This window comes from Tachysurus vachellii, chromosome 21, assembly GCF_030014155.1.
Source record: "Tachysurus vachellii isolate PV-2020 chromosome 21, HZAU_Pvac_v1, whole genome shotgun sequence".
Taxonomy (NCBI): Eukaryota; Metazoa; Chordata; class Actinopteri; order Siluriformes; family Bagridae; genus Tachysurus; species Tachysurus vachellii.
The window spans coordinates 11,702,565-11,729,888 of record NC_083480.1 but is presented as its reverse complement, the minus strand read 5'-3'; the positions used below and the strand labels follow the sequence as shown (position 1 = coordinate 11,729,888).

Below are 27,324 nucleotides of genomic sequence, written 5' to 3'. Positions count from 1 at the left end.
TGTTTTACTCCCACTGGCTTATTGTGTGACCAGTAGCCACATCAGAGTCAGGATTTGACATATGCAGCCTTGACTTTACTATCTAGGGGACACCGCTCTGGTTTATTCTGGTTTACATATAGAGATTATGAGCATGAATAAGCTTTATGAGGTGTCATAAATTACATTTTCAAAAGAGGTTGTAGGGCAGTCTCTGTCCGCTTGCCTGCTCTGTGGTTTAGAAAGGCCACCATGAAGCCTTTTGTGCTTTGTGGCTTCACCATGGGAAAATTCTTTAAACAAATGTCACCCTGCGACCCCTCTGTGTAAAAACACTTCTGAGAGCTGTGGATTGTGCAGCACGGGCGTGCTGCGGCCCGCAGGAACGTTGTGTTTCCTTTATCTCAGTCCACATGTTAAAAAAAACAGCTATTTTCAGTCTGGAAGGAAGCAAACAACCGTCTGTTTCATAGAAACAATCATCTCAAAGCAGACAAGGTGGAGAGATTGAGTGGATCGACACTCTGGCTGGAATGCAGTGTGGGTAAGTCAAGAATAGAACAATTTTGTCTTCTCACATTTAAAAAAACAAACATTTGTCTTCCCTTTGAACACAATTCAATGGATGAATCACTACACTGCCGTTTGAATATTAGAATCTCTTTGGGATGAGACACAGAACATGTAAAGGATTTTGCACCCCCTTCTGGTGGCGGAAGAAAAAAAAAATGTATCTTGTTAGCCATGTAGCTATGTAGCCCCTTATATATATATATATATATATATATATATATATATATATATATATAAGTTTATATATACTATTTTTATTCTGCTTATATGTGTGTGTGTGTGTGTGTGTGTGTGTGTGTGTGTGTGTGTGTGTGTATACAATACAGTAAATACAAAGAGAAGGTTCAACATTACATTTATTTTTAAAGTTTTATTTTAATTAAAGACTATAAACATTAACTGTTGTGACCATTAATATGTACAGGCAGTGTACAGATACTGATTGAAATAGAACGGTGAACAGTTTAAGAGTTTTAATTTGACATCAAAATCATAAATATTTTAGCATTAGCAAAAACAGAAATCTCCTCTAAGTCTCTGACCCCGCCCACCAAATAACATTCAGCCTTTTCATTGGCTCACGTGTATTTCGTCAATCATCTTGTATGACTACATAGATACCGGAAGTTGCTAAATGTTAGCAATAAAAACAGGATTGTAACTTATTTCAAAGTAAATAGCAAACTCGCCGGGAATATAGAGATTTTATTTTACAGAGGTAAGGGGTTTACGGAATACGTGTTGCAGGTCACCCAATTTGATGCTTTTGTCAGTGGAAAGAGTAGAATAAACGTCTTGATGGGTAGCGTGCTAGCATGCATAGCGTAGACTCCTTGTTTAAATAAAAAGATTGTTGTGAATTGGCTGGTGCACTGCTACCAAGCTACATGGCTACCAAGCTACATGGCTACCAAGCTACATGGCTACCAAGCTACATGGCTACCAAGCTACATGGCTACCAAGCTACATGGCTAACAAGATACCTGGCTACATAGCTACATGGCTAACAAGATACATGGCTACATAGCTACATAGCTAACCATAGATATCTATGATGGCTACCAAGCTCCATGGCTACCAAGCTACATGTCTACATAGCTAAAAGAGTCATCTCTCTGTCTGACTAGGGTTTCTTTATATATTATATATTTCATCTTGCACACGATTGCATGTGGCATATGAGTTATTATATACTTTAGTTACTGGAAGAAAGGCTATTGTCTTAAAATAAGAGCATCTTCTTTATACGATACTAATGTTTAAAGAGAAAACAGTAACAAAAAAAAAAAGCCAAGTGAAGCTGGGTGAATAGAAATAGACACCTAATAAATCATCAGAAGTGAATCGGAAATATTGAGTAATGTGCTAGGAAATAGAAAATAAGTTCATTTTAGTAGTAATATTAAAGGTGTTATTTACGTATATTACTTTAATAATGTTATAAAGAACTGAATCATATATTCATTCATGCAGGTCACAATGCTCACACACACACACGAATCAGAATCAGGTTTATTGGCCAAGTGTGTTGACACACACAAGGAATTTGGTTCCAGCTGTTTGTGACTCTCAAATGTACAGACATAAATAACACTATACTATACAAGATAATGCAGATGTGATATAATAGACATTGTGAGTATTAAATATGAATACAGAATATATGACTGATCAGTTATGTACATAAAGTGTGGGAAATGCAAATAACAATATTGTGCAATATTTTGCTTTTTGTACAACATACAGCAGCAGTAGTGTGTGTAACATACACGGATGATGGATGGTTCTGATAATGCAGTACTTATAGATATGAAGCTGGGAATATAATTGTGAGTTGTTAATCAGAGTGATGGAAAGAAACTGTTCCTGTGTCCTTAGTAAGCACAGTTTACAATGTGTGACTCACACATTTGTCACATCTACAGGCAGTTTAGTGTCATTAGACCACCTACATGCATGTTTTGGGGGAAATGGGTAGAAACCAGTGCAAACCCACATGGAAACAGGAAGAACATGTGAGACTGCACACGGTAACCAGAGGTCAGGATCTGTTAACATTGTGTCTTTACATCATTTCTGCCCTGTCTTATACTGCACAAGTTTTCACCATTTCTTCACCATGTCACTGTATAGGGACCGCCACAGGACTATCAGTGGTCTGGTATTATTGCAGAAATCCAAATGTAGGTTTAGGAGACCAGACCACAGTGGCAAGCAAAAATGATCCTAGCAAGGCAAGATGAGGAAGAAACCTGTAGAGGAACCAGACTCAAAAAGGAACTAATCTTCTTTGGAGCAACACCCGGTAGTGGGATTGTTAATGATTAGTCTTTACAGTTACACCATACTGTAAAGTCAAACACAACTTATGTGAGTATTTTCAGAGATATTCAGTACGACTGACAGATTTGCAGTTTTGTGCAAAAATTCTAAGAAATCCAGTGTTAACATGAGTGTAACAGGCATGACATTTTTTATCGTTTAATGGCATGTTTAACTTGCATTTCACTGATTATAGTGCATTCAAGCCAAGCTGTTCTTGGATTTAGAAATTCTTACTGCTGGTTAGGGACAGTCTATTAAGTGCACCTAATTGCTAGGTGTACCTCATAAAATGGATAATGAAAGTTACAGTGTAAGCAGGATCAGCTCTGTGTACATATATAGTAATGGTGGTTACATCACATTACCTTGACTATAGTACTTACCCATGTCATTCTTCCTCTTTTTCTAGTCTTCTTGTTTCTTATTTGGCTTTGCCTTTGCCTAAATTTTTATGTCTCACATATTTTCACCTATTTGTTTCTCTCTGTTTAGCACAGAAACACAGCTTGGGCCTGAATGTGCAGGGACAAGATGGAGGTTCCCTCGTATCACTCCAAGCTGTTATGTGAGCTGAATGAACAGCGTAAGAGGGATTTCTTCTGTGACTGCAGCGTCGTCGTGGAGGGCCGTGTGTTCAAGGCGCACAGAAACATCCTGTTTGCCAGCAGCGGATATTTCCGGGCTCTGCTTGTGCATTACTTGCAGGATAGCAGCCACAGGCACAGCACAGCTTCTCTGGACATCGTCACAGCAGATGCCTTTTCACTCATCCTGGACTTTCTGTACTCTGGTCGTCTAGACCTGCGCACTGATAACGTGATTGAGATCATGTCTGCTGCCAGCTACCTGCAGATGACTGATGTGGTGAACTTTTGCAAAGGCTACATCAAATCATCATTGGAGATCTGTAACAGGGAGAAGGAGAAGCAGAAAGAAATGGGCCGAGAGAGAGAAGGACCTGCTGATAGCGGGACGCCTGCATCAGTCTCAAGTGTTCCTGCAGCGTCCACTTCCCAAGCAGACAGAGGAACCCCGCAGAGCATGGAGATGCCCACGTCTGTTGAGGCGTCCTCCGATATTCCCTCCACACCAGCTGCTACCAGCAGCAAAGACTCAGAGAGCGAGAGCTCACAGGGAGGCTTCTCCAGCCAGCCAGCCACCAATGCTGCTGTTAAAAGCAACCCAGCGCAAGACGTAATCAACCCATCATCTTCAGGGATGCTTATCGTGCCAGTGCACACAAAAATTAAATTTGACCCCGATGAAGAAGGTGAGTGTTCACTTGAAGCCAAGGACATGGACCTGTACGAAAACCCGAACAACGGTGAAGACAGAATTCTCAGCTCAAGTCCTGCAACAAGCAGTGAGCCAACATCCCTGCCTCCATACCCCAATTATCAGATGAAGCAGTATGTAGATGTGCTGCTACGTGGAGGAACCAGCTCTCATCGAGAAGAGCTCGTTTCTCACTTTGGCCACGGTATGGGAAGCAGTAATATGATGGGTCGAGTAGATGAAGGACTAGGTCATGGAGGATCCTGCAGTATGGAGATCCAAAATGACTGGTATGTGGAGGATGCAGGTGAGAAATCGACTTTTTGCTTTTCTTGTTTCTTTTGTTTATATTTGCTAACATTTTGCTTGTTTGTTTTTTTAGTTGTTTAAATTCCAAGGGCTTAATCATAAAATGACAGTTTTCTACTCAGGGAGGCTGCATAAGTGTCCGTTCTGCCCATATACAACCAAACAGAAGGGCATTCTGAAGAGGCACATCCGCTGTCACACTGGGGAGAGGCCGTACCCGTGTGAGATCTGCGGAAAGCGTTTCACTCGACAGGAGCATCTGCGCACACACGCTGTTACTGTAAGTCCAAGATCAGGTTTGTCAAGTTCAGGTGGCTGGCTCAAATTTTTCTGGCATATCTAGTATAAGCGATTTTCTCACACTATAAAAACATTACTAGTCATTTTTTTTTTTTTTTTTGGAATTGGCAACTTTTGGATTGTGGTGATGATATTGAGGTGCATGTGTGTTTTGGTGAACCTTATGACTACGCCACCAGGGAATTAATGCCTCCAAATGGGCCTCTCAGCTCAAGTCCTGCACCTAGCAGCATCATGTAAGTGATGGAGACTCTGAGAAGGACTAAATCATTGCAGTGGAAACTGGCTTGTGAAACTTGGCCTTGAGGCAGTCCCAAGACTCACTGTAGAATTTATGTCACAGCTTGGGAATGTCTGAGGTTCCACTAGAAGGAGCTGGAATCCATGGCAAAGTGAAGTCTGGAGGGACTTTCTCAGCCTGTTGCAGCCATGACCCTGACACACACACACACACATACACACACGCATATAATTTATTTTGGAGAGAAAATCTTTATATTTAAGTCAATAAGGAGTATAATTTTCTAATTGTTATTCCAACATGTCTGTCAAGTATCATCAATTACCTTGAAACAAAATCTGCTTGTCCTGGGTTAGAACTCCCGTGTGCACCCCTGATTACTAATCTTGCCTTTGTATATATCTGACAGGTCCATCGTGCAACCTGGCCCATCGTGTGTAAGGGCTGCCGGCGTGTCTTCTCTGGGGCCGTATCTCAGGGTCTAAAGCGCTTCGGCCTTTGTGATAATTGTACTTGCGTCACTACAACTAACGAGGACTCTCCTTCCATGAACCTGAGCAGTCAGTCTGTGGGTGGGGAACAGGCCACGACAGACTCTGATTGGCCCATCTTCATGGTGGATGGGGACGAGGAACCCAGTGCAGGTGCTGGGGAAGTAGATGATAAGAAGGACCTTCATAGGCAGCTTGCAGAGGGAGGAAGTCTCCTGTAGGCCTTGAAAAACATACTGAGGTTTCTGATGGCTTCTTCTTTCATTCACTTTGCTAAAGGTTTAGTAAACAGACCAAGAGGTCAAGGCTTGGGAAGACGGACGTTACAGAGAACCTGCTGATACACACTACAGCAAGAATAAGCGTATCAACAGATCCTGATTTTCATTGTTCTGGGGGAAACATCTTGTTTGGCCTAATGCCAATTAGTGAGAGTACTTAAAGTTAGTACTGATCTGTAATCATGTTTACGGGTATGCAGTCTTTAAGAACCAAACTTCCACACCTTGTCTGGAATCGATTATAAATGGTTAATACGATTTAGTAAATATCAAATGACAACTTTGGTACATCAGTAAGTGTTTGATGTTTGATAATGCCATTAACATGGACATCTTAAAGTTGCGCATATTTAGAGATTGTCTAAAGTGATCATACATATACACCCAATCATAAGAGAATCTTAATTACTATAACACTAGACAAGTTCTATGGCTATTTCTACCTACATGTAGGTTATTTCTGAGACTGAAATACTGACTGGCTGGAGAGATACAGCATAATAAATTTCATTATAACAAAAAGCATTTCATAAAAATTGTGTTGGGGCCCCAGGGCTCCTTAAAGCATAGCTAGGAGGTCAACAACTTTTGTTTTATTACACCTCACCATGGTCAAAGTTATTGAGCCTATAAATAATGCTGAATGGAATCTAATGATAAAATTGTGATAAAAATATTCTATTGGTGGACATAAAAACATCATTAAATAGTATAAATGTGGCAATTTATTATTATTATTATTGATCAGATTTATCTGTGCTGAGGTTATTATTATTATTATTTTTCAGGTATCCTTGACTATAAAAGGTTTTGTGAACAAAACATTTCTCTTTGAAAATGAAAATGTGAGATTATTAAATTTGGCTAGATCATATGAGGCAAGTGTTCAATATTTTTCTAATTTAAATTGTTTATCTTGCTTATGGGGTTTAAATAATCATGAAAAAATTGCTCAATTTATAAATCACAATTGTTTATCATAATAATTTAAATAATTTAAGCAGAAATCTTTGCACTTTATCAGTTAAAATAAACAGAAAACTGTCTATCCATATTGCTTTAAATATTTCTTTCAATTGTATACATTTTTTAATCAACATAAAACATAATCCTGGTAATATTAATATAACTTTTTTTTTTTTTTTAAGTACTATTAAACTGAAAGAGATGTAACAAGGTACCAGAGTTTGTAATCATGGCTGTCTCAGATCTGCCCTGATTTTGTCTAGTGCTCTTTAGATTTGTGTGTGAATGAAATCGCTGCGTTTGAAACGAGTCTTGTGAAATCTGTCTGAACGTGTTGTGGCTGACAGTTAAATCACACACCACACTCAGTCTTTAGTCTGATGTCTTGTACAGCCCTATTCTGCTGGATTTTTCTACAGTGCAAATCGTGATGAGTGTTTCAGTCATTAAGAGTTTTGTGCAGCATTTACAGCAGCCTTTAATGACATTTGGGACCTGAACTGTTACTGCGTCAATCATAAAACCCACATTTATGGGTCAATGTTAAAGCAGGGAAGCAATGTTTGACCAAAGTGCAAATGTTTTCTCACTTTTAATTTTTATTTATGTTTGTATGTAACTTTTGCTCACCTGTGAACACGAAAGGTTGCAGCTTTATATGAAATAACATGCAATGAAAATAAATGCTGTATTACTGTAATACTGATCTTCAATGTATTCACATGAATTCTTTGTACTCTGTTCAGTTCAGGATCAGATTCTTTCAGTGCAATTTTTATGTCAATATATTTGTATTTTTATGTATGTATTTAAATTAATACAGGAAATCTGTAAATATGGAGGTCTAACGCTGTGTAAGACTAAAACTCCTAACTCAGGACTTCCTTTTTCTGTGTAAGAAAATACAGACAGAAAATGTCGTTTAACACTGACTTCCTAAAATGTCAGGCAGGTTTCCTTGAATTCAGCATGTGATGTCAACATTTGTGCTTACATCAGCAGTAAACACTACTTATTTATGGTGTATACGCTATTTTTTTATTTTTTTAGATCAATCAGAATACAGACATTTACATGTCAAACCTAGAACATTGACTACAGTCTGTTGTTCTGAGAAGGTAAATATACATCACTGTTTACTCTTAGCTGGAAATATTGTTGCTAAAGAAAGATCTATTTCATCAACGTTTCTGTGCATTCATTGTGCATTGTTTCTTCATTTTGTTGGCGAACACACGAAGATGTAAAATGCTGTGATTCTATGTCACAAGTTCGCACTTCTGAGTGAAGTCGAGTGCAGCATAAAGCAACGTTTTAATGTTATGCAAACTTGTCATTGGTGTTCCGTTTAGCCCCAGTAATGTAATCTTTCCCCCCAACATTGAATCTAAGAAAACATGCATTGAGTCATTCAAAATTGTGTTAAGCCATGTCCTAATGTTCTTATTATGATCTCCAGGACATTCGAACAGTGTCACTTCCAGTTGTTGAACATGTCATTTGATAAAGTGTTCAATCAACAAATCTAAAATTGACATTGACAAGAATTCTTCAAGGATTAGATGTTAAATAGATTCTCAATAATGCAAATAAATAAACAATATATTATTTTAATAATTATTTAAATGTAGAGAAGAAAGTACTTTATTAATCTCAAATAATCTTCAATATAAAGTTTGGGGAAATTATTGGGCAGGGACAGGCCAAAATAAAGTAGTCTAAACATTGTATATCTGTTTTTATTCATGTTATCTATTTAATTTAGTGTTTATCTGAACCATGTGCAAAGACTACTGATTAAGCCACTTTACAGATTTAAATATCAAGTGGACACAAACCTCAGAGCCTAACCAGAGAGTGGATCAAATCTGCCCTTGAATTGAAGCTGATTTTATTGTACAGATGATATTGTGCACATTTGAACAGTGAGTCTGATATTTGAATATTTCAGGAAAAATAAATCTGTGTTGAGGGTCAGCGGAGTTTGTTATCGAGGACCTTGTCAAAAGAATTACATACAAATACAATTCAATTTCAATTCATTTTATTTGTATAGCACTTTTAACAATTCCACAATTAACAATCGTCTCAAAGCAGCTTTACAGAAGTATGGAAACAAAAAAGAGAGAAAAAAGAAATAAATATTTTATAATAACAATAAGAAGAAGAAAAAATAAGGATCAAAATAAATTAATTAATATATGCAATTAAAGTAAAAAATAAAAATTATTACCTTAAAATTTTTTATGCTATTTCTCTATCCCTATTCCTAACATACATATATTTAAATCAAAGAATTTTAGTAAAATATCAAAAACAATCCTACCCACCTATTGCTTGTATTTGCTGAATGCGTAAAAGCGGCGCAATAACGACGCACTAAACGCTCCTACAGAATCACATGCCGAACGCGGAAGGCCACTCATGTGACTGAAACAAACACGAATGCAAATCTTGTCTAACCTGTAGTAAAAATCATGTGAATGATATTTTATTGCCTTCCCGGCGGCAGCTAGACGGACGTTGACTTGCACCAGCGGCTGATCGGGTGTAGTTAGATCTGTGTTTGTTAGAATAAACGATGCACTTGTGGATATGCGCAGTGTGCTGTGTGCTGGTGGCCTCTGCAGAACGGTACAGTCCTGACTGGGACAGCCTGGACTCCAGACCTCTGCCGAAATGGTACGACGAAGCCAAGTTCGGGCTGTTCGTCCACTGGGGAGTGTTTTCGGTGCCGGCTTTCGGCAGTGAGTGGTTCTGGTGGAACTGGAAGGGTGCGCTGGATCCCTCATACATCGGCTTCATGCTGAAGAATTATCCTCCTGGGTTCACTTACGCACAGTTCGCACCACAATTTAACGCGCAGTTCTTCCAGCCAGACGACTGGGCAGAAGTGTTCGAGGCTTCAGGAGCCAAGTGAGTACAACATCAGTTTACAGGTGGACGTGATCAGGATTTATCAGGTTTATTGGTCAAGTGTGTTTACACACACAAGGCATTTGGTTCCAGATGTTTGTGACTGAAAAAAGTATACTAATATTTATATTTAGTATAAATAACACTATACTATACATTTAGCTAGGACTATACAAGACAATACAAGACAAGACAATAAAAACTATATAGTACAAGACAGACTATACTGACTATACAAGACAATACAGACTATACGACTACACCTATGTGTAACCTGTACGGATGATGTGATGACTGATGGTTCTGATAATGCAGTACTTATAGATATGAAGCAGGGTCTGGGTGAAAGATTGTCAGATTGTCTGGGTGAAAGAAACTGTTCCTGTGTCTGACAGTTTTAGTAAAGCTAGTAAAGCTGTAGCACCTGAGAGGGCAGGAGGGCGCCCTGTTCTTTAAACTGTGTGTTTATGTAATTGTTAACCTGTATGTATTTTTTAATGTTTTGTATTTATTTTAGCCCTACTTCCCTGTTCCCTAAGTGGTTATTCCATTGTAAATAAGAACCTGTTCTTAATGACTTGCCTGTAAAAATAAAGGTTAAACAAACAAACAAAACCAGGCCACACCTAGTGTTGTGTTGTTTCAGATGTGTTAGTACAATGAAAAAACAGCTTAAAAAAAAAGCAAAGGAATGCTTAATTGAAAATGAAGTGAGGATCGGGTGTTATATGTGACAGGCTTTAGCTGCAGTAAGGAAAGTACAGTTTACTATAATAACTCTGTCTTAAATGTGTTGTTTCTGAACTTGTCTTACATCATGCAGGTACATTGTTTTTACTACAAAACACCATGAAGGTTTTACTAACTGGGCATCGCCAACGTCATGGAACTGGAACTCTGTTGATAATGGGCCTCACCGGGACCTTGTCGGGGAGCTGGGGGCTGCTATTAGGAAGAGGTGTGTGATGCCTCTTATCTATCATTGAATATACACAATTATACCCCAGCGTTGTTGAGTTCCCAATTCTGGTTGGCCAGTTGGTCAACAGTTCTGCAAAGTTTATATTAGTGTTATATTTTCTATAGTAGCCACTGAATAACAGGAACTTGAGTGGTGCAGACTCGACATAAACAGCTTAAAATGTGTGCAGTGGGTTTTTTTTGATGAGCTGTTTATTTAGCATTTTTAAAGAACTTAGAAGACAGTTTGAGAAGCTGGTGAGGAAGCGATTCAAAATATTTCAGAATCATAATCAGAAAGAGCTTTATTGCCAGGTATGTTTTCACATACGAGGAATTTGTTTTAGAGACAGAAGCTCTACAGTGTAACAGAATGTCATTGACAAGACAAGAACACACATATATAATATAGACAATTCTATGTAATATAGACAATTTATAATATAGACAATCCACATTTAAGTTACTTGTATTGAAGGTGCAACATTAAATAATAGATTTAAACAGAAAAATTAAGACGTCCTTCTTATTGGGGATACTGACATGTTTATAAATGCTTCTTGCAGGTCTCTGCACTATGGACTCTACCACTCCATGTATGAATGGTTCAATCCCCTGTATCTTAAAGACAAGGAGTCAGGCTTTAAGACCCAGGAATTTGTTTATAGCAAAACCTTGCCAGAGCTCATTGACCTTGTCAAAAGGTAATCTGGAGCAGTCACACACTCTCATCACATGTCTTTTTAAAATAGTTGTAAAATGCTAAAACACACCAGATAGCAGAAATTATCAAACATGCATTTTGTTAAGCTTGAGCTTGTTTTTTGCCATGTCATGTCATCTTAACCTTTTTATTATTCCAGGAAATGTTTATTAGCTGATGATATCTCTTTCATTTTCAGATACCAGCCAGAGCTGATCTGGTCAGATGGGGATTGGGAAGCCCCTGACACCTACTGGAACTCCACTGAATTTTTAGCCTGGCTTTACAATGACAGTCCAGTGAAGGTGGGAAATGTAGCCTGTGTAACATCTACAGTTATTTGTCCAGGTTAATCTGTATAATGTCTTACACTGGAATTTGATGTAATCTGTACTTTTATGTTGTAACTCTGTCTCTTCAGGATGTAATTGTGGTGAATGACAGATGGGGGAACGGGACATTCTGCAAACATGGTGGTTACTATAACTGTGCTGATAAGTTTACTCCATCCACAATGCCCAAACACAAATGGGAGAAATGTAATTCAATAGACACATACTCATGGGGATATCGCAGGAACATGAGGCTCAGGGAATTAATGGATTTGCCCACCATTATAAAGGTAAAATATGTTTGTCTAATAATAAATGGATTAAATCTAATGATCGTTCAATAGACAAATTAAGATTGTGTTGTTATTTAACAAAATAAACTTACAATCAATAAAATAGTAAGTTTCTAAATGGAGACATTTAAAAAAAGGAGTACTTCATAACGGGATAATTTTTGGACTTTTAATTTCAAGAGTAACTATTTTTAGTTGTTTATTGAAACTCATAACAGGAACTAACTTGACTTATGGACATTTTACAACATTAAATGTAACTATAAGCTAATTTTTTTTATCATTGGCAAAGTGCTCGTGTGTAAGAGGAATAAATCACTTCAGCCTTTTATAGGGAAAATAATCAACTTCAGCATCTGGCCATATCACACTAGTCATGGACTCTTTCTTTTAACAGCATTTGCTCATCACACTTTTATCTCTGGCAGGATCTCGTCTTCACTGTAGCCTTTGGAGGAAACTATCTGCTGAATATCGGACCTACGTCAGACGGCATAATCCCAGCCGTGTTTGAGGAGCGTCTCCGAGGTGTTGGTGCCTGGTTGAAGGTTAACGGTGAGGCCATTTATGCCACCACACCATGGAGAGTTCAGACCGAGAATGCTACTCTGCCAGTCTGGTGAGTTTTGTTTTCCCCCAAAAGAATTTCTTGTGTTAAAAACAGAAGTAGGGGGCACGGTGGCTTAGTGGTTAGCACGTTCGCCTCACACCTCCAGGGTCGGGGTTCGATTCCCGCCTCCACCTTGTGTGTGTGGGAGTTTGCATGTTCTCCCCGTGCCTCGGGGGTTTCCTCCGGGTACTCCGGTTTCCTCCCCCGGTCCAAAGACATGCATGGTAGGTTGATTGGCATCTCTGGAAAATTGTCCGTAGTGTGTGATTGCGTGAGTGAATGAGAGTGTGTGTGTGCCCTGTGATGGGTTGGCACTCCGTCCAGGGTGTATCCTGCCTTGATGCCCGATGATGCCTGAGATAGGCACAGGCTCCCCGTGACCCGAGGTAGTTCGGATAAGCGGTAGAAAATGAATGAATGAAAAACAGAAGTAAGCGGTGGGCAGTGCTAGATGCAGTATGTCGTCAAAGCAGGAAACTAGATTTGTGTTGGGCACAGAAGAGCAAAGGACAGTGAAGGACTCATTCAGCAACTGTTCTTTCTTGGATGCCGCACTAAACTGAACAGAACAAACAGAAACACAATAAAAACACAAGCTAGTCATAGCAAGTCAAAAACAAACATAGCATGCCATTGTGTGCTAACTGTGCTAAAGTCTAATATAATCCAAGGAGGGGTTTATTTAACTGTAGGGGATTCTGTGTTCTCTTTGCAATGTCACTCATTAAAGGCTTGTACCTGAAGGTCATGCAGCGACAGACAACACATTATAGAAAGCTACAAATGTACATACTGTATTAGAGATCTAAATAATGACAGCATGTGTCATTCTGATCTGACTGATCAGAACCCATTAGAATTTTTTTATAGAATTAACCCTAATAATTAACCTCATAGATTCAATGCAACTATAGCACTGAGATGTTTTATGTAAAGTCGCCTTATTTGCTTAACCCGAATACATGATGAGCGTACAGGGAAATAAGCATACAGGGAAATGCACCATTGTTCAGCATTGCCTATACCTACATTATCTGAGAGCATGTTTGCTTTTTAATTACATTACACAAATTACACTTTATCCAGAACGATATACAAAACTAGGTCACATATTAGGGTACCATCAGCCAAAAACTCTGGAGGAAATATAGTATCAAAAGTATAAAAATAGTATAAAAATAATAGCAATATTAATTAATTATATATATAATTTAGAATTTAATAATATATAAAATATAAAACCTATATATAAAATCTTTTTAAACATAAACCAAAAAAAAAAACAACAGGGAAAATAAGAGGTGGTTTAAGTGTTTTAGGAAGTGTTTTTTGAATACAGCCAGTGACACCTAGGGGAAACCACCTCACTTCCAGAACAAAAAAGGAGTCTTGTTGTATACTTACCTCTTACCCTGAGAGATGGTGGGACCAGTGGAGCAGTGCTGGTAGATCAGAGGGTGTGACAACTTAGGAAGGTTGAAAACAAGTCATGATGATGCATTTTGAATCATTTGCAGAAGACGAATTGCGTTCCTAGGAAGACTTGCCAGCAATAAATTGCAGTAGTCCAGTCTCAAAATGACAAGCAATAGAACATACCTAGTATGTTCAATACAATTGAATGTTCTTGTATGTTCAATACATACAAAGTACCTGAGCAACCTGTGTGGAAAAAATGGCCAAATTCTTCTCATGCTGTAGAGAAGAAACCGAAACAAGCGTGTCGCTTTAGCACGTGGGATGAAAAGGACAGATGATTGTACATGGTTACCCCAATGTTGTGAGCAGTGGCCGAAGGGGAGATCAGATTGTTAGGCATGGATATCCCAAGATCCCAGCCTGGGGATGAATCACTTGGTACCAGGTGGGAAGCAAACCATTCCCATGCTGCTCCACCAATTCCAAGACTCCTCAGGGTGGAAAAGAGAGTCTTGTAGTTGAATCTGTCAATTGCTGCCAAAAAGGTTGAGGAGGATTAGGGCAGATGACAGCTTGGCTGATCTAGCAGCATGTAGTTTCATACTGACAGACAAAAGGGAAGTCTCTGTGGAATGTGCTGCTTTGAAACCAGCCAGATTGGTTCGGATCTCCAGATATACAGACAGTTGGTTACAAACAATGCGTTAAAGAATTTTAGAAATAAAAAAGAGAAATGATACCAGTCTGTAATGTTTATTACTGTAGCATTACTTCTTCAACATCCTTCCAACCTGTCATTGATTATTGTCATAATTCACCTATTAAATTTTCAAAGACATGTCAGTCCTAAAACTGTCTATGGTGTCTTTTGTTTTGCATTTCCCAAGACAGAAAAATGTGCTGTAGGATCCTTTCAAGGTATTATTATATAAGAAACCTGTCTTTTTGTTTACAGGTACACTTCCAAAAACTCCACTGTGTATGCCATCTTTCACACCAGACCGACGCAGTACTCATTTGAGCTCCTCTCTCCTGTAACTTCAGAAACCACTGTGGTAAGTAGGACTAAAGCCTTTGCTACATGAATGATAAAATGTGTGTGTTTTGCCAATTGAAATGGGCTTTTCATTCTTATTCTGTAATGTAAACCTTTATTTCTTTAAATATATATATTCTTTCAGTCAACAAACACCCACACTACAAGATTCGGCCAGTAAAAAAACACCACATACTTTCAAATTAAGTTCACAAATCATGTACATACATTTACATGCACTTCATTCAAAAGTGTACAACTTTGCCTCATATTGTTAGAATTTGCATAAAAGGTAAAGGAATTCTGCTGCAATCCAAAAACCCCGTAGGATTTTGCAGAATTCCTCACAAACATACATACGTGACTTCTTATTAAAAGTTGTGGTTGACTGCAGTATACGATTTTTAAAAATTCGAACAGCCTTGACAGGTGGATTGTTTGAGATAGGATTAAAGTTTAAACACCCCACACCACAGGATATACAGGATGATGACCTGCCTCAAATCAGGTCAGCTTATGTAGATCACTGGCAGAGGAAATCAGCATCATGTTTGGCTCAGTTATTCTAAAGTGTGGTACAAGCATAATTAATTTATGAACAAATCCTAATTACAGTAAGTGCTAGTTTATTATACATAAATCTGCATTATATGCAAATTGGGATAAGTCTTATGTTCCTTCATTTATTCAGGTGACTCTGTTAGGAAGGGATGAGCCTTTAAAGTGGGCTCCACTGCATTCATCTGGACTGATCCTGCTCCTGCCTGAGCTGCCGTTCACTGCCGCCGGGGCGTGGGCCATCAAACTCAATGGAGTGGCTTAACGGTCTAACATGGTTCATAGGAGACACGTTTCTAGATGATTTTAATGCAAGGCTGTAGCTCGCCTTAATAGTTTGCCTTAATTTTTTATTGAAAGTAAATAATGGATAAATAGTCAATAATTGTTTATTGAAAGATTAAATGATTTTTATTCAAATTTATTTCCAGATGCACTGTTTACAATTTGTACCAAATAAATGATTTCTGTCATTTGTCAAGCTGGCTGCATTTTGTATATCTGTATGTATGGAACTGTTCATCGCCATATTATAATCACTTTTCAGTATATTAAGAAATTAACCAAACTGTCTGGAATATTTCAACTGTCAAATCAATAAATAGTTTGCATCATTGAACATTACATTAACATGTAACATGTTTACATGTTTTGAATTGATAATAAGAAAGTGAGATTGGATGATATCCTCATCTTTTCTTTATTCGTCCTCTTCTATTTCATGTCCCCTGCTTCCCATCCCCCGTATTCCCCAGGGGGCGGTCTGAAAGGGTAGCTAGAGTTCTGCTTCTGTCTGTGTGCCACTGCGCATACTGCAGTGCTGAGCCGCAGAGTGTGTGTGTGTGTGTGTGTGTGTGTGTGTGTGTGTGTGTGTGTGTGTGTGTGTGTGTGTGTGTGTGTGTGGTTATGTGTGTCAGCTGGCCAGACGGGAAATGTGCCTGCCTCGGCTGCTGCTGCTACTCAACACTGTAAGAGGAGAGAGGAGTGAGCAGGGACGAAGCAGGGAGCGAGGAAGCGAGAAGTAGAGTATGGCTCTTGCCAAATAAAGCCATGTGGCCCTGGGGTGGGATGGCTCTGATCACACTATAAATACGCTGGGCTTCTGCCGATTCGGGTTTGGTGCCTGGAGCTGTGTAGCAGCAAGTGCACCAGCCCAGCTCAGGAGAATCTCATCCACACTCAGGCCTTCAGCCATGCCACGAGTGGACTCTGACATCAAACTGGACTTTAAAGATGTCCTGTTGAGACCAAAGAGGAGCAGCCTAAAGAGCAGGTCTGAGGTAAGATCAGAAGCTGTGTGAGAGATAAATCTGTCAAAGTGGAATTTAAGGCTTGGAAGAATGGTAGTGTTGACCTTGCTGAGGTTAAACTAACTTGACCAGGTTTTATTAGGGCAATATTTAGTTTTCTCTGAGGGGCTGCTTTTGATCAGAACTGATCTGTAGTCAGTCGATGTGTCGCTGCTGAGTGTTTTCATCTTCAGTATGTTGTCTTAATGCAACCTGAATCTGGCCCAGATACATTACCCCGAGGGAGAGGTGCCTTACGGTGACAACTGTTCACGCTGAGGTAGAGCAACACAAACCGAGTTACGTGCTGAAAATGTTTAAAAATAGGCCTGTGTTCTTAATGCCCCTGAAAATAGATTCTACTCTGGTGCAGCTGCTCTGCTCAACACTGTCTGCTTTAAGTGAACGTGTGAGAAACACCCACAATGCAGTGCGGTCTAATGCATTATCTGAGTCCAAATACCATTGCTTTCCTGGAAGTCTTCTGACCTGGCAATCTAGATATTCCCAGATCGCAATCATCTTTCGAAACAAAAGGTATAATTAACACGCAATAACCATCATGACAGATTTGCAGTTTATTAAGTCTTACTGATGTGTCAAGAACTTCCAAAACCTCCAGTTTCTCCATTTTAGGCACTATTTGGAATCTTGCCACTGTATAAAGATATGTTTAGTAACAGGAAAAAGGTCATCCTGCAAAATACACCCAGATTCTGCCTCATAATCCATGAGTCCGGCTCAGTTATTGATCTTGTGCATTAGAGAAGCCTCAGTCCCTGCAGGATGACGTCACAGGCCAGAAGATCATGTTAAAGCTTTCCTGATTCAATTGTGTCATGGCAAACGGTCCAAGACATAGATCGTTTTTAAATATGGGAGCTGCAGTTGAAGCATTTCACCTTGCAAGACCCTCAACACAGAAACCTTAGTGATTTTGAACATTTAATAAACAAATACATTTAACTCAAGGAGACAATGAGAACAAAGTTTGGGCAAAGCAATATTAAGGTGTAATAAAATACAATACAGCACAATAACTAGGATGAAAAAAGATTTTTCCTTTATAAACACCAGTAATATAATAATTCTTATAGCACTTGCAGTCTGGACAGATACGAGCCCATGTTCTCAGAAAAGCCTTCCCATTGTTTAGAAATTGTAGGTGTTCTGATCCAGTCCCAACTTTGAAAATTGAATATTGGTGTTCTTTTTTGGTTCCAAGTGAACAATTTGTGACAATTTGAACAAAAAATGTGTGATATCACGTCAATCCACACAGCAGGAATAAGATCAGGTGTCCTGTCCAGTATTGATATAATGTGCAACAGCGTTTGGATTAAGACTTTTTTAAAGCAACCTATTTTTTATTATTTTTAAATTCTATACATTGTTTAGTTATTATTGACCAGATAACAAATAAGAGCAAATAACAAATAAGAGACATTGTATTTTGCTAAGTGTTTTAGGAAGCATGCTGAAAGCAGGAAAAAGAATATAAAAAAAACTACTAAAACCAGCAAAACCTACACAAGTGTGAAATAAATCATTGCAAACACAAAGAATGTATTTTGAGTACATTTGTTTGTCACTAGAAAAAAAAATCAAAGAGGTTCATGTATGTAATAATATGATTATGATAAAACACTAATACTGATAATGACGTACAATATGAATCTGAGCATCAACTGATCAGCATTATAACATTCAGTATTACTAAGATCATATATCAGATGTCTCATTGATTTGGTTATTCTTCTGTTTTAATCATTTCATATGGATACGTTTCATATTTGCAAGCCACATATTATAGGCTAAAATCTAACAGAGCTATGATATAGATGTTTGAGTTTATGTGAGAATGTCAAAGAAATGAAAGCGTTTCTGAAAACAATGTAAATCTCATAAAAATCATAATGTAAATGTTTATGTTGCTAGCCAATCAGTTTGCCAGTTGCAGGCCGTGTACAGTAGCTCATCAGGTTTGACTATACGGTTCTTAGCTGACTACAAATAAACACTAGAAAAATGTTGGTTCAATTTTATATAAATAACACATGCAATTCAATTTAGAAAGCAACAGGTTTTAAACTAGTAACACAGTAAAATGAAACAGACTGGAGTCACAGCAAGAAGACTGGAAGGAGAGCAATGTGGAGATCAGACACGAGCAAATAAACACCTTCAGTATTCATATATTAAATCTAAAATATGATACTAATGTCTAATGTGGAGCTCGATAAAAATTCTATATTTGTGTGTGTGTGTGTGTGTGTGTGTGTGTGTGCGCGTGTGTGTGTTTGAGATATGAAAAGAGAAAGCAGGATGCATCAAGTTACAAGGCACATGATTGTTCAGCTCATTTGCTCCTGTAAATGATTCAGCACAAACTTTGCATTCAAACGACCTGCATGCTAGTCGAATATTTCCATTTAAAATCAGTCAAAAGGAACAAAAGACTTTCTCAATTTAACCTAAGGACAATTTTCTTTACATATCATTACATATAGTATACTACATTGTTTTTCCACAAGCAGTTTCAGATACATGTAAAGAGTTCACTGAATTGACACATGATTTGACACGTGTTTCATTTTAAAGCTCAGGACTTATGTGTCCAGATAATATTATTAAACTATTATGATCATAAAATATTATATTAATCAATTGTGTGTGCTATATGAAGGTGATTCTTGAGGATTTAAAAATAAAACAACTTTTATAACTCCACATATTTTTGACATCTAACATGTTTCTCCAAGGTTTCTCTGATATACTTGAACATGTATCATATGCTGCAGCTCTGAGATCATAAAATAGTAATAAAATGCCTTTTATGTCATTTCCGACATCAGTGTGGATGGTGAGATGTGTTTATGACTCTCATCTGAACGTATGATACACCAGGATTTAAGGTATTTTTACTCTTTTGACTTAAAGATGAGTCGTTATTGAAAGTACATATATATATATATTTAGTGCAAATAATTTTCTGACCCGGGGGGCACGGTGGCTTAGTGGTTAGCACGTTTGCCTCACACCTCCAGGGTTGGGGTTCGATTCCCGCCTCCGCCTTGTGTGTGTGGAGTTTGCATGTTCTCCCCGTGCCTCGGGGGTTTCCTCCGGGTACTCCGGTTTCCTCCCCCGGTCCAAAGACATGCATGGTAGGTTGATTGGCATCTCTGGAAAATTGTCCGTAGTGTGTGATTGCGTGAGTGAATGTGTGTGTGTGTGTGCCCTGCGATGGGTTGGCACTCCGTCCAGGGTGTATCCTGCCTTGATGCCCGATGACGCCTGAGATAGGCACAGGCTCCCCGTGACCCGAGGTAGTTCGGAAAAGCGGTAGAAGATGAATGAATGAATGAACTTTCTGACCCTACAGAGAGCTGATCTAAGTGGTGCATTAGATGCATACTGTCATGCTGTCCTGTGCACATGTCCTGTGTCTAGGTCCACAGGACAATAGTCCATAAAGGACAATAGCAACAAAAAAATAATGGACAAATAAGTCAACACCTAAAATACAGGACTCCTCTAAGGAAGGAAATACCAGATTTGGTTTGGTTACCCTACTCAGAAGTTAATAAGTTGTATATAAGACTGTGTGTGTGTGTGTGTGTGTGTGTGTGTGTGTGTCGTCCTGAATAGGTGGACCTGCAGAGGACTTTCACATTCCGCAACTCAAAGCATACATACAATGGCATCCCAATCATTGCTGCTAACATGGACACTACAGGTACTTTTGAGGTGGCCCAGGTAATGAGCAAGGTGAGCATCTGCACTATACACACTACTATAAATGTTAAAACAATGCCATAAGGCCTGCAGTCTGTTTCAGCACTTGTTACAGCTGAGTGCTAAGTTTGTTTGCCCTTAGAACAAAAAAACAGCTTTAGAAAATGATATTTTAGCACAGAAAACAAAAATAGTTTGAGTGTATTTTAAAATACGCAGAAACCCTTACAGAAGATGGTCTAAATATTTTCTATTATCTTGCTCGTTCTCCTTTGTAACCTCTTCCTGAGCCGTCAGTCAGATCTTAACAATTCTTCTTAAAATACTGTAGTATCTCAGGACCATGACAGGATCAGAAGACAGAATGTCTTCTCAGATTTCGTTTTGATTGTTGATCAACAGAGAAACTATAGATAAATTCTAAAATAGTGTGAAATGCTAGGTGACCTAATGTCCTTCCCAAAGCATCCAATAGTAATTACCTGATGCTCTGTTACAAATCCCATGATCCGCTTCGTTACGATAAGTTGTTAGAGAGAGTCGGACTAGATTCCATACATCATGGGGGATGAAATCATTTCTCTACATGGACCTACTATGTGTCTGGGCAGTAGGAGTGTATCCAAAGACTGTTTGTATACGGTGAGGTTCAAATTTAGAAGACAATATTTAATTTGTCATTTGAAATTGGAAATAAATTGAAGGTTTTAAAACTTCAAACTTAGAAAATTTATAATAATATCTATAATATTATTATAGATAATATATTATAATACTATCTATAATATTCAAGATTCTGCACAATTTCTAGGTCCTTATTCAAATGTTAGTAGATTTTGTGATATTCACTAATCTCCTCTTCAGATGAAACTACAATGGATTTGGTCTTAAATGGATCATCAGGTTTTGCAAAACAGTGATAAAACTGAAATAACTGAAATTCATGTAAATATTATAAAAATTCTACTATTCACACGATTTTATTTATTTATAAAATAGAAATATTTTCACTAGGGCTTCTAGACCTTTCGTCCACACTTTGTGTCAACCGCGATATATATATATATATATATATAATTTTTTTTATCCGTATCTGTGTTTATATCTGTGTATATATATATAACTCCAAAGTGGGTGTGGCCTAAACCAGAAGGAGATTTCTTTCTTTCTTTCTTTCTTTCTTTCAGATATTATTTTTGCTTGTAAACAAACAAACAATCAAACAAACAAACAAATGACCTTCTATACAAATCTGTTTGTATCCAATCAGGTTGTATCTGTTTAGAACACATTATCATTTCAATGTATTCAGATACATCTCTACTGTGCACACTGGCCTTGTTTCCAAACATTTTTTTCCTCTTCTTCGTTTCTCTCAGCATACTCTCTTCACCGCCATCCACAAACATTACTCTGTGGAAGAATGGAAGTCATTTGCATCCAATCATCCAGAGTGCCTGGAGGTAACATTAAATTAAATGGAGCATGTGCCAAGTGACAGTGTGACTGAGCTTTTGCAATCTTTAGTCACAGCCAAGTAACAAATTATAAAAGGAACACTCTGTAGTGCCATTTTAGTGGTTATTGTGATTCAAGCACAGTAGGAAGTGTTCTGTCTCCTGAATTGCCTCCTGACTGAATGTGTAACATCTTTTCTCTGATCTACAGCATGTGGCTGCAAGCTCAGGCAGTGGGCAATCAGATCTGGAGAAACTATGCAGCATTCTGGAAGCCGTTCCACTCATTAAGTACATCTGCCTGGATGTGGCCAATGGATATTCCGAGCATTTTGTGGAGTTTGTCAAAACAGTCCGGGGGAAGTTCCCTAACCACACCATTATGGTAAGTGAGAGCGCCAAGACCATTCTTTTCCAAGCATCATATAGCAATCACCTGTTGCTTTGGTTTTAAAAACAATCCCATTATTCACATCTTTCTGGATTTAATAGGCTGGGAATGTAGTGACTGGAGAAATGGTGGAAGAGCTCATTCTTTCTGGAGCCGACATCATCAAAGTGGGCATCGGTCCAGGTGGGTACTGTGTCTCATTTTCATTTCTGAAACTAAAAAGCAATAAACAAGCAATAAATCTGTTGAGCTGGTCTTACACAAGACTGAATTTGCTATAGAGCTCGAATCACTCAAGTAAAAAAGCTGTATCTGAATAAATACCTCACAAAATCATCATGAATGCTTACAGTGTAGTGACTTTAGCAGAAGTGATATAAAAACCGTGCTTGCAGGTTCTGTATGTACCACCCGCATCAAGACCGGCGTGGGCTACCCTCAGTTAAGTGCTGTTATTGAGTGTGCGGATTCTGCTCATGGACTCAAAGGACACATCATCTCTGTGAGCATGAGTACACTTTTCATGCATCATGGATAAGACAATGGCTGGTTTTTAATATCAAGTCGCACTTACCTTATTTTATCATAAGAGGGCAGCATCTAGCTTTCTCTGCTTCATATAAGTACTAAAAGAGAAACATTTCATTTGATAAGTTTAAAGAAAAATCCATTCTGAACAACTTATTCAGTAACTTTTGATCTTCATCTGTGTAAAAGATTTATTTGAAATTTTTCCTGCATTACCCACAATGCTGTTTGACTGCCTTTAGAGGTGTTGATGGGATTTTTAACCCTTGCTTCATCTCTACTTAGACTAGAGTGCTGCTTTAAACTTTTAGTCTGTCCAGCTCTTTCACCTCCTCATCTGTCCACTTTCCAGCCACAGTCCAAATCAAGTTATAAAGCATCTTTACAACTTTAATGCTATTGTCACCATCTACACCATCACGCAGTGTAGCTCTGCACAGTTGCATTGTCTAGCTGCACTGCTTTCTGTAACCTTAAATCCTGGGCTTTTTGTGTCCACTTCTTCTACATTGGGTTTCTCATTAAAATCACATTGAATGTCACAGGAAGCTTCTGCTCCTTTGTCTTGTGGACTTACCTGACTGTTATCACTTAAAGTTATTCACTGATTAAATGGCATGGCATCTAATAGCAATTTCCTCATGTGATATCAGTGGCACTCCACAGTTAACTTCTTATGGAAGGAAAAACACAAACACAACATATTATATAACAATAATATATAAATATTTATACAAATACTTTAATAGAAAAATATTGTTTCCGAATGGATTTTTTTTCTTTAAGAATATTAGAGTCCTAAAAGCATTATCATTATTATTATTATTGTTGTTGTTGTTGTTGTTGTTGTTGTTGTTGTTGTTATTATTATTATTATTATTATTATTATTATTATTATTATTATTATTATTATTTACTCATCATTCATTTAAAAGTTACATTTTTTAGTTTTTTGGAGTATTATATATTAAGTTGTAGTTTAATTTGTTTCTCTCTCTCCAGGATGGAGGCTGCAGTTGTCCAGGAGATGTTGCAAAAGCCTTTGGTAAGTTTTGCTCTCAGGTCATTTTCATAATAAATACAAACTGTCATATGTGAGACGGATCTGATTTCCTGTCTCCGTGCTGATCTTGAAGGCGCAGGGGCAGATTTCGTCATGCTAGGAGGAATGCTAGCAGGGCATGACCAATGTGCCGGTGAAGTCATCGAAAAGGATGGAAAGAAGTTTAAGCTGTTTTATGGCATGAGCTCAGACACAGCCATGAAAAAATATGTTGGTGGTGTGGCAGAATACAGGTGAAGACACACAAATGTTCTTTAGAGAGACTTTTTTGTACTTTTCTGTTCACGAATTGTAGCATAATGATACTTGCAATATGATTGTCTATACACACTTCCAATCATTTTATCATGTCCAACCATCATGTACAATTGAGTAATTGAGGGGCAAATTTTTGGTTTAAGTTTATGACTGAGGACCCAAGAAGGGCAGCTTGAAGGATTTTAACCACTCATCCAGACTCTTTCACTCATCCACACTGCATGTAGTCTAGGTCTCATTTTTGCTTTTCATTGAAGATCAAAGGTCCTGATTTTTGTCTCTGCAGGGCGTCCGAGGGCCGGACCGTTCAGGTCCCCTATAAAGGTGATGTGGAGGACACCATCAGAGACATCATGGGTGGTCTGCGCTCCACTTGCACATATGTAGGAGCTGCCAAACTCAAAGAGCTCAGCCGCAGGACCACATTCATCAGAGTTACACAGCAATCGAGCCAAATGTTCACCTAAAGCCATAAAGTACATTGAGACACTCACAAACTAAACAAACCTTTAGCACTCAGAGCTAAAGCTACATGTAACTGTACCTCAGTGGGTCAGATCCATACATGTACCTTGGGTACAAATGATTTCTGACTTTACACATGTGTATTTCATACAGTCACACGGACTCAAAATAGTTGCAGAGGATTTTTTTTATTTCACTCAGGACTCATGTTGTAGTGCTTGATAAAACAACTCATCTACAGCACTAGCATGATTCAGCTTGTTTTTAATTTAAGACTTTACGCTCTGTAAGTTGCAATGTTAAGGTTCCCTGCCAAAGCAGGTTGAATAGGGCTTCAACAAATAGGCCTATTCTTTGGGTAAAGAGATTTGTGAATTTATTCATTACAACTATGCAACTATTTTAATGCTGAAAGGATATGAGCCAGCATGAGGCGCAAGTTAGAAGAATAAATAAAAGGACAAGTTCTCCTTATACAGTAAGAATACTATGTTGCCTATAAATATTTAAATATTTTAGGGAATGTGCTAATATTGGTGTACGATGTAACGCTGACTTCATTGGAACAGAGACTTGTGCAAAGCATACTGTACTATTTCTGTTGGCCTGCCTGCTTCTTGTATACTGTACACTGTTTTTTTGGCAGGATGTAGCTTCAAGACCAGAGGAATGTGAAAGGCTGCAGTGCCTAAAGTCCTGTTCGTTTAAGTGTCACACTGTAACTCATAGAGTAATAAAGAGATCTAAATGAACTACATCTTTCAGTATATCTTAACTCTTTCATAAGATCCGAAGTTTCTTCTAATAGAACAAAAATGAAATCTTAAAATTATAGCCTGACCACTGTTTCCCAGTTGAGCTGCTAAACGTTTAGCTCATGCAGAGTGTCTTATTCCAAATAGACTTTTTTCCTGTCATTCAGAATTGAAACTATGACTAGGAACAATAAGTGCATTATAATTGCTGCTGAAAGATTTAATAAATGTGGTCAAGATGGAGATATTTGGCACTGTTAGAGTAGGATTCTGGAGAGGTTTGGAGCTAGCAAACATCCACCCAGTCAATGCTAGCTATTAGACTAGGGATGTCTGACCTTGATCAGAGCTAACTAGCTGTATAAGTGAGTAATTACCTACACCACTGATGTCTTTAATCATCAGGTATCTGAGTGCACATTTTGAGGTTTGGGACCTTGAATTGATTGAATGTGTAATACCTTCAGACTAAATATAACACTATAACTCAAGATACTAGAAGCAAAAATCCAAAATCTAACATCATCTAGTTTTCACACATATCAGATTTTTATACTACAATAAAAAATAATCTAATTATGTTCCTATAATGATATGATCCAGTACAACTGCTAGCTAATTATTTCCCTCCTAAATGGTTTGAGCTTCATTGGTTACTGTTGTTCACTTCAGCAATGTGATGAGGTATGCAAGTACAGAGCAAGTCTGTGCTAATTGTGTTAGATCTGCTCTGTACGCAATGGTGTGGGCTTTAGTGTCTGATTAGATCTGGTTATGTCTTTCACTGACACTTATTTAAATGAATGAGCCAGCTACTAATGTAAGCTGATAGTCAAGACAGCCAGCTCATCTCACACCCACATTCCATTACCGCCTCCGTCAGGAACTGCCAAAACAGTGCCATGGCTTCCTCTGCATTAACGCTGTGGTTTTCCCAATAGAGGGCATGAGGATTCTTATTTCCACAGTTTGCTTGCTGTGATTGCCTAGCAACAGGTGCTTGGTCCTTAAGAACAAGGAAAGGGCTAGAAATCAGTGGCAACAATTAGTTTGGATCAAGTGCCATGAACACTTAAAGCAGGAAGCATAGATGTGTGTGTGTGTGTGTGTGTGTGTGTGTGCTTAGGGCTGTTTGAATTAGAGATGCATTGATAGTGATACTGCTATCCGCTATCAGTCTGATACCATGCTCATTTACTCGTACTCTTACTTGTAAAAAAAAAAAAAAAAAAAAAAGAGCTCCTAATCCAACATCCAGTACCACATGATACTCTGTGACGTAACCCTAGTGTGCTTTGACTCACTAATGAACAGATGACCTGAAATAACAGCAATCTGGATGTATTTCACCTATTAATAATGGAACTCAATGCAAAGGTAGACTGTGATGTGTGAAAATGTCATGTGGCGCGACTACAGCTTGCAATTATACAAGTAATCTGATCAAACATGCCAATTAAACGCAGACAACGTGAGTGATCATGCAGAGGAACATTTCGCTTCAGTTCTGCAAACACTCAGCTATTTTCCCTTTTTGCTGTATACATATTTATTCACAAGTATGCAGTCTGGCAAAAACATAGTATCCAGGCATGCCTTGTTTCTATATTAGATATGAAGTTCATGTGCAGTATTAAAAAGTGCAGTATGATGTAGAATACTGGAGGTCAGCCTGAGGTCAGTTAGTTTCCATTGCACTTATTGCACTTATAACACAGTGATTTGCCTACACTTGGAATTCTGAATTTATTTATGAATGACGTTTGATATTTGAATGGTTTATTAGAAGACGTAGACGAGCTAGTTTCTGTAATCA

At 38.2% G+C, this 27,324-nt stretch overlaps 3 protein-coding genes across 8 annotated transcripts; all 3 read left to right on the top strand.

Annotated features, from left to right (window-relative positions):
- Positions 1-1,128: 1,128 nt before the first annotated feature.
- On the top strand, positions 1,129-7,446 carry zbtb8b (zinc finger and BTB domain containing 8B). Of its 6 annotated transcripts, XM_060897516.1 has the most exons (6): positions 1,143-1,270; positions 2,478-2,592; positions 2,686-2,922; positions 3,370-4,459; positions 4,572-4,741; positions 5,412-7,446. In XM_060897516.1, the coding sequence occupies exons 4-6, from the start codon at positions 3,394-3,396 to the stop codon at positions 5,712-5,714; spliced, it is 1,539 nt and encodes a 512-aa protein (XP_060753499.1). In that variant the 5' UTR covers positions 1,143-1,270; positions 2,478-2,592; positions 2,686-2,922; positions 3,370-3,393; the 3' UTR covers positions 5,715-7,446. The 6 variants fall into 6 exon arrangements, with proteins under 6 accessions (XP_060753502.1, XP_060753498.1, XP_060753503.1 ...); XM_060897518.1 differs by lacking the exon at positions 2,478-2,592 and having other exon boundaries at positions 1,141-1,270; XM_060897517.1 differs by lacking the exon at positions 2,686-2,922.
- Positions 7,447-9,158: 1,712 nt separating this feature from the next.
- On the top strand, positions 9,159-16,048 carry fuca1.2 (alpha-L-fucosidase 1, tandem duplicate 2). Its single transcript, XM_060897514.1, has 8 exons — positions 9,159-9,656; positions 10,480-10,614; positions 11,183-11,320; positions 11,519-11,624; positions 11,741-11,941; positions 12,373-12,563; positions 14,929-15,028; positions 15,701-16,048. Exons 1-8 carry the CDS (start codon positions 9,322-9,324, stop codon positions 15,830-15,832), a joined length of 1,338 nt encoding a protein of 445 aa, XP_060753497.1. The 5' UTR covers positions 9,159-9,321; the 3' UTR covers positions 15,833-16,048.
- Positions 16,049-16,456: 408 nt separating this feature from the next.
- Positions 16,457-25,505, top strand: gmpr (guanosine monophosphate reductase). The gene is made up of 9 exons (XM_060897560.1): positions 16,457-16,847; positions 20,505-20,624; positions 21,971-22,054; positions 22,260-22,433; positions 22,541-22,622; positions 22,835-22,941; positions 23,970-24,012; positions 24,104-24,263; positions 24,575-25,505. Exons 1-9 carry the CDS (start codon positions 16,761-16,763, stop codon positions 24,753-24,755), a joined length of 1,038 nt encoding a protein of 345 aa, XP_060753543.1. The 5' UTR covers positions 16,457-16,760; the 3' UTR covers positions 24,756-25,505.
- Positions 25,506-27,324: the final 1,819 nt, after the last annotated feature.

What these genes read in the sequence shown, in the direction of transcription:
- zbtb8b (XM_060897515.1), top strand. Translation starts at nt 3,394, where the DNA reads ATGTGCAGGGACAAGATGGAGGTTCCCTCGTATCACTCCAAGCTGTTA. An exon ending in CTGGTATGTGGAGGATGCAG is followed by an intron (nt 4,460 to 4,571) that starts GTGAGAAATCGA and finishes ATAAAATGACAG; the next exon opens with TTTTCTACTCAGGGAGGCTG. An exon ending in TGCGCACACACGCTGTTACT is followed by an intron (nt 4,742 to 5,411) that starts GTAAGTCCAAGA and finishes TATATCTGACAG; the next exon opens with GTCCATCGTGCAACCTGGCC.
- fuca1.2 (XM_060897514.1), top strand. Translation starts at nt 9,322, where the DNA reads ATGCACTTGTGGATATGCGCAGTGTGCTGTGTGCTGGTGGCCTCTGCA. An exon ending in ATTTGCCCACCATTATAAAG is followed by an intron (nt 11,942 to 12,372) that starts GTAAAATATGTT and finishes TATCTCTGGCAG; the next exon opens with GATCTCGTCTTCACTGTAGC. An exon ending in AATGCTACTCTGCCAGTCTG is followed by an intron (nt 12,564 to 14,928) that starts GTGAGTTTTGTT and finishes TTTTGTTTACAG; the next exon opens with GTACACTTCCAAAAACTCCA.
- gmpr (XM_060897560.1), top strand. Translation starts at nt 16,761, where the DNA reads ATGCCACGAGTGGACTCTGACATCAAACTGGACTTTAAAGATGTCCTG. An exon ending in TGGCCCAGGTAATGAGCAAG is followed by an intron (nt 20,625 to 21,970) that starts GTGAGCATCTGC and finishes CGTTTCTCTCAG; the next exon opens with CATACTCTCTTCACCGCCAT. An exon ending in TCCCTAACCACACCATTATG is followed by an intron (nt 22,434 to 22,540) that starts GTAAGTGAGAGC and finishes TGGATTTAATAG; the next exon opens with GCTGGGAATGTAGTGACTGG.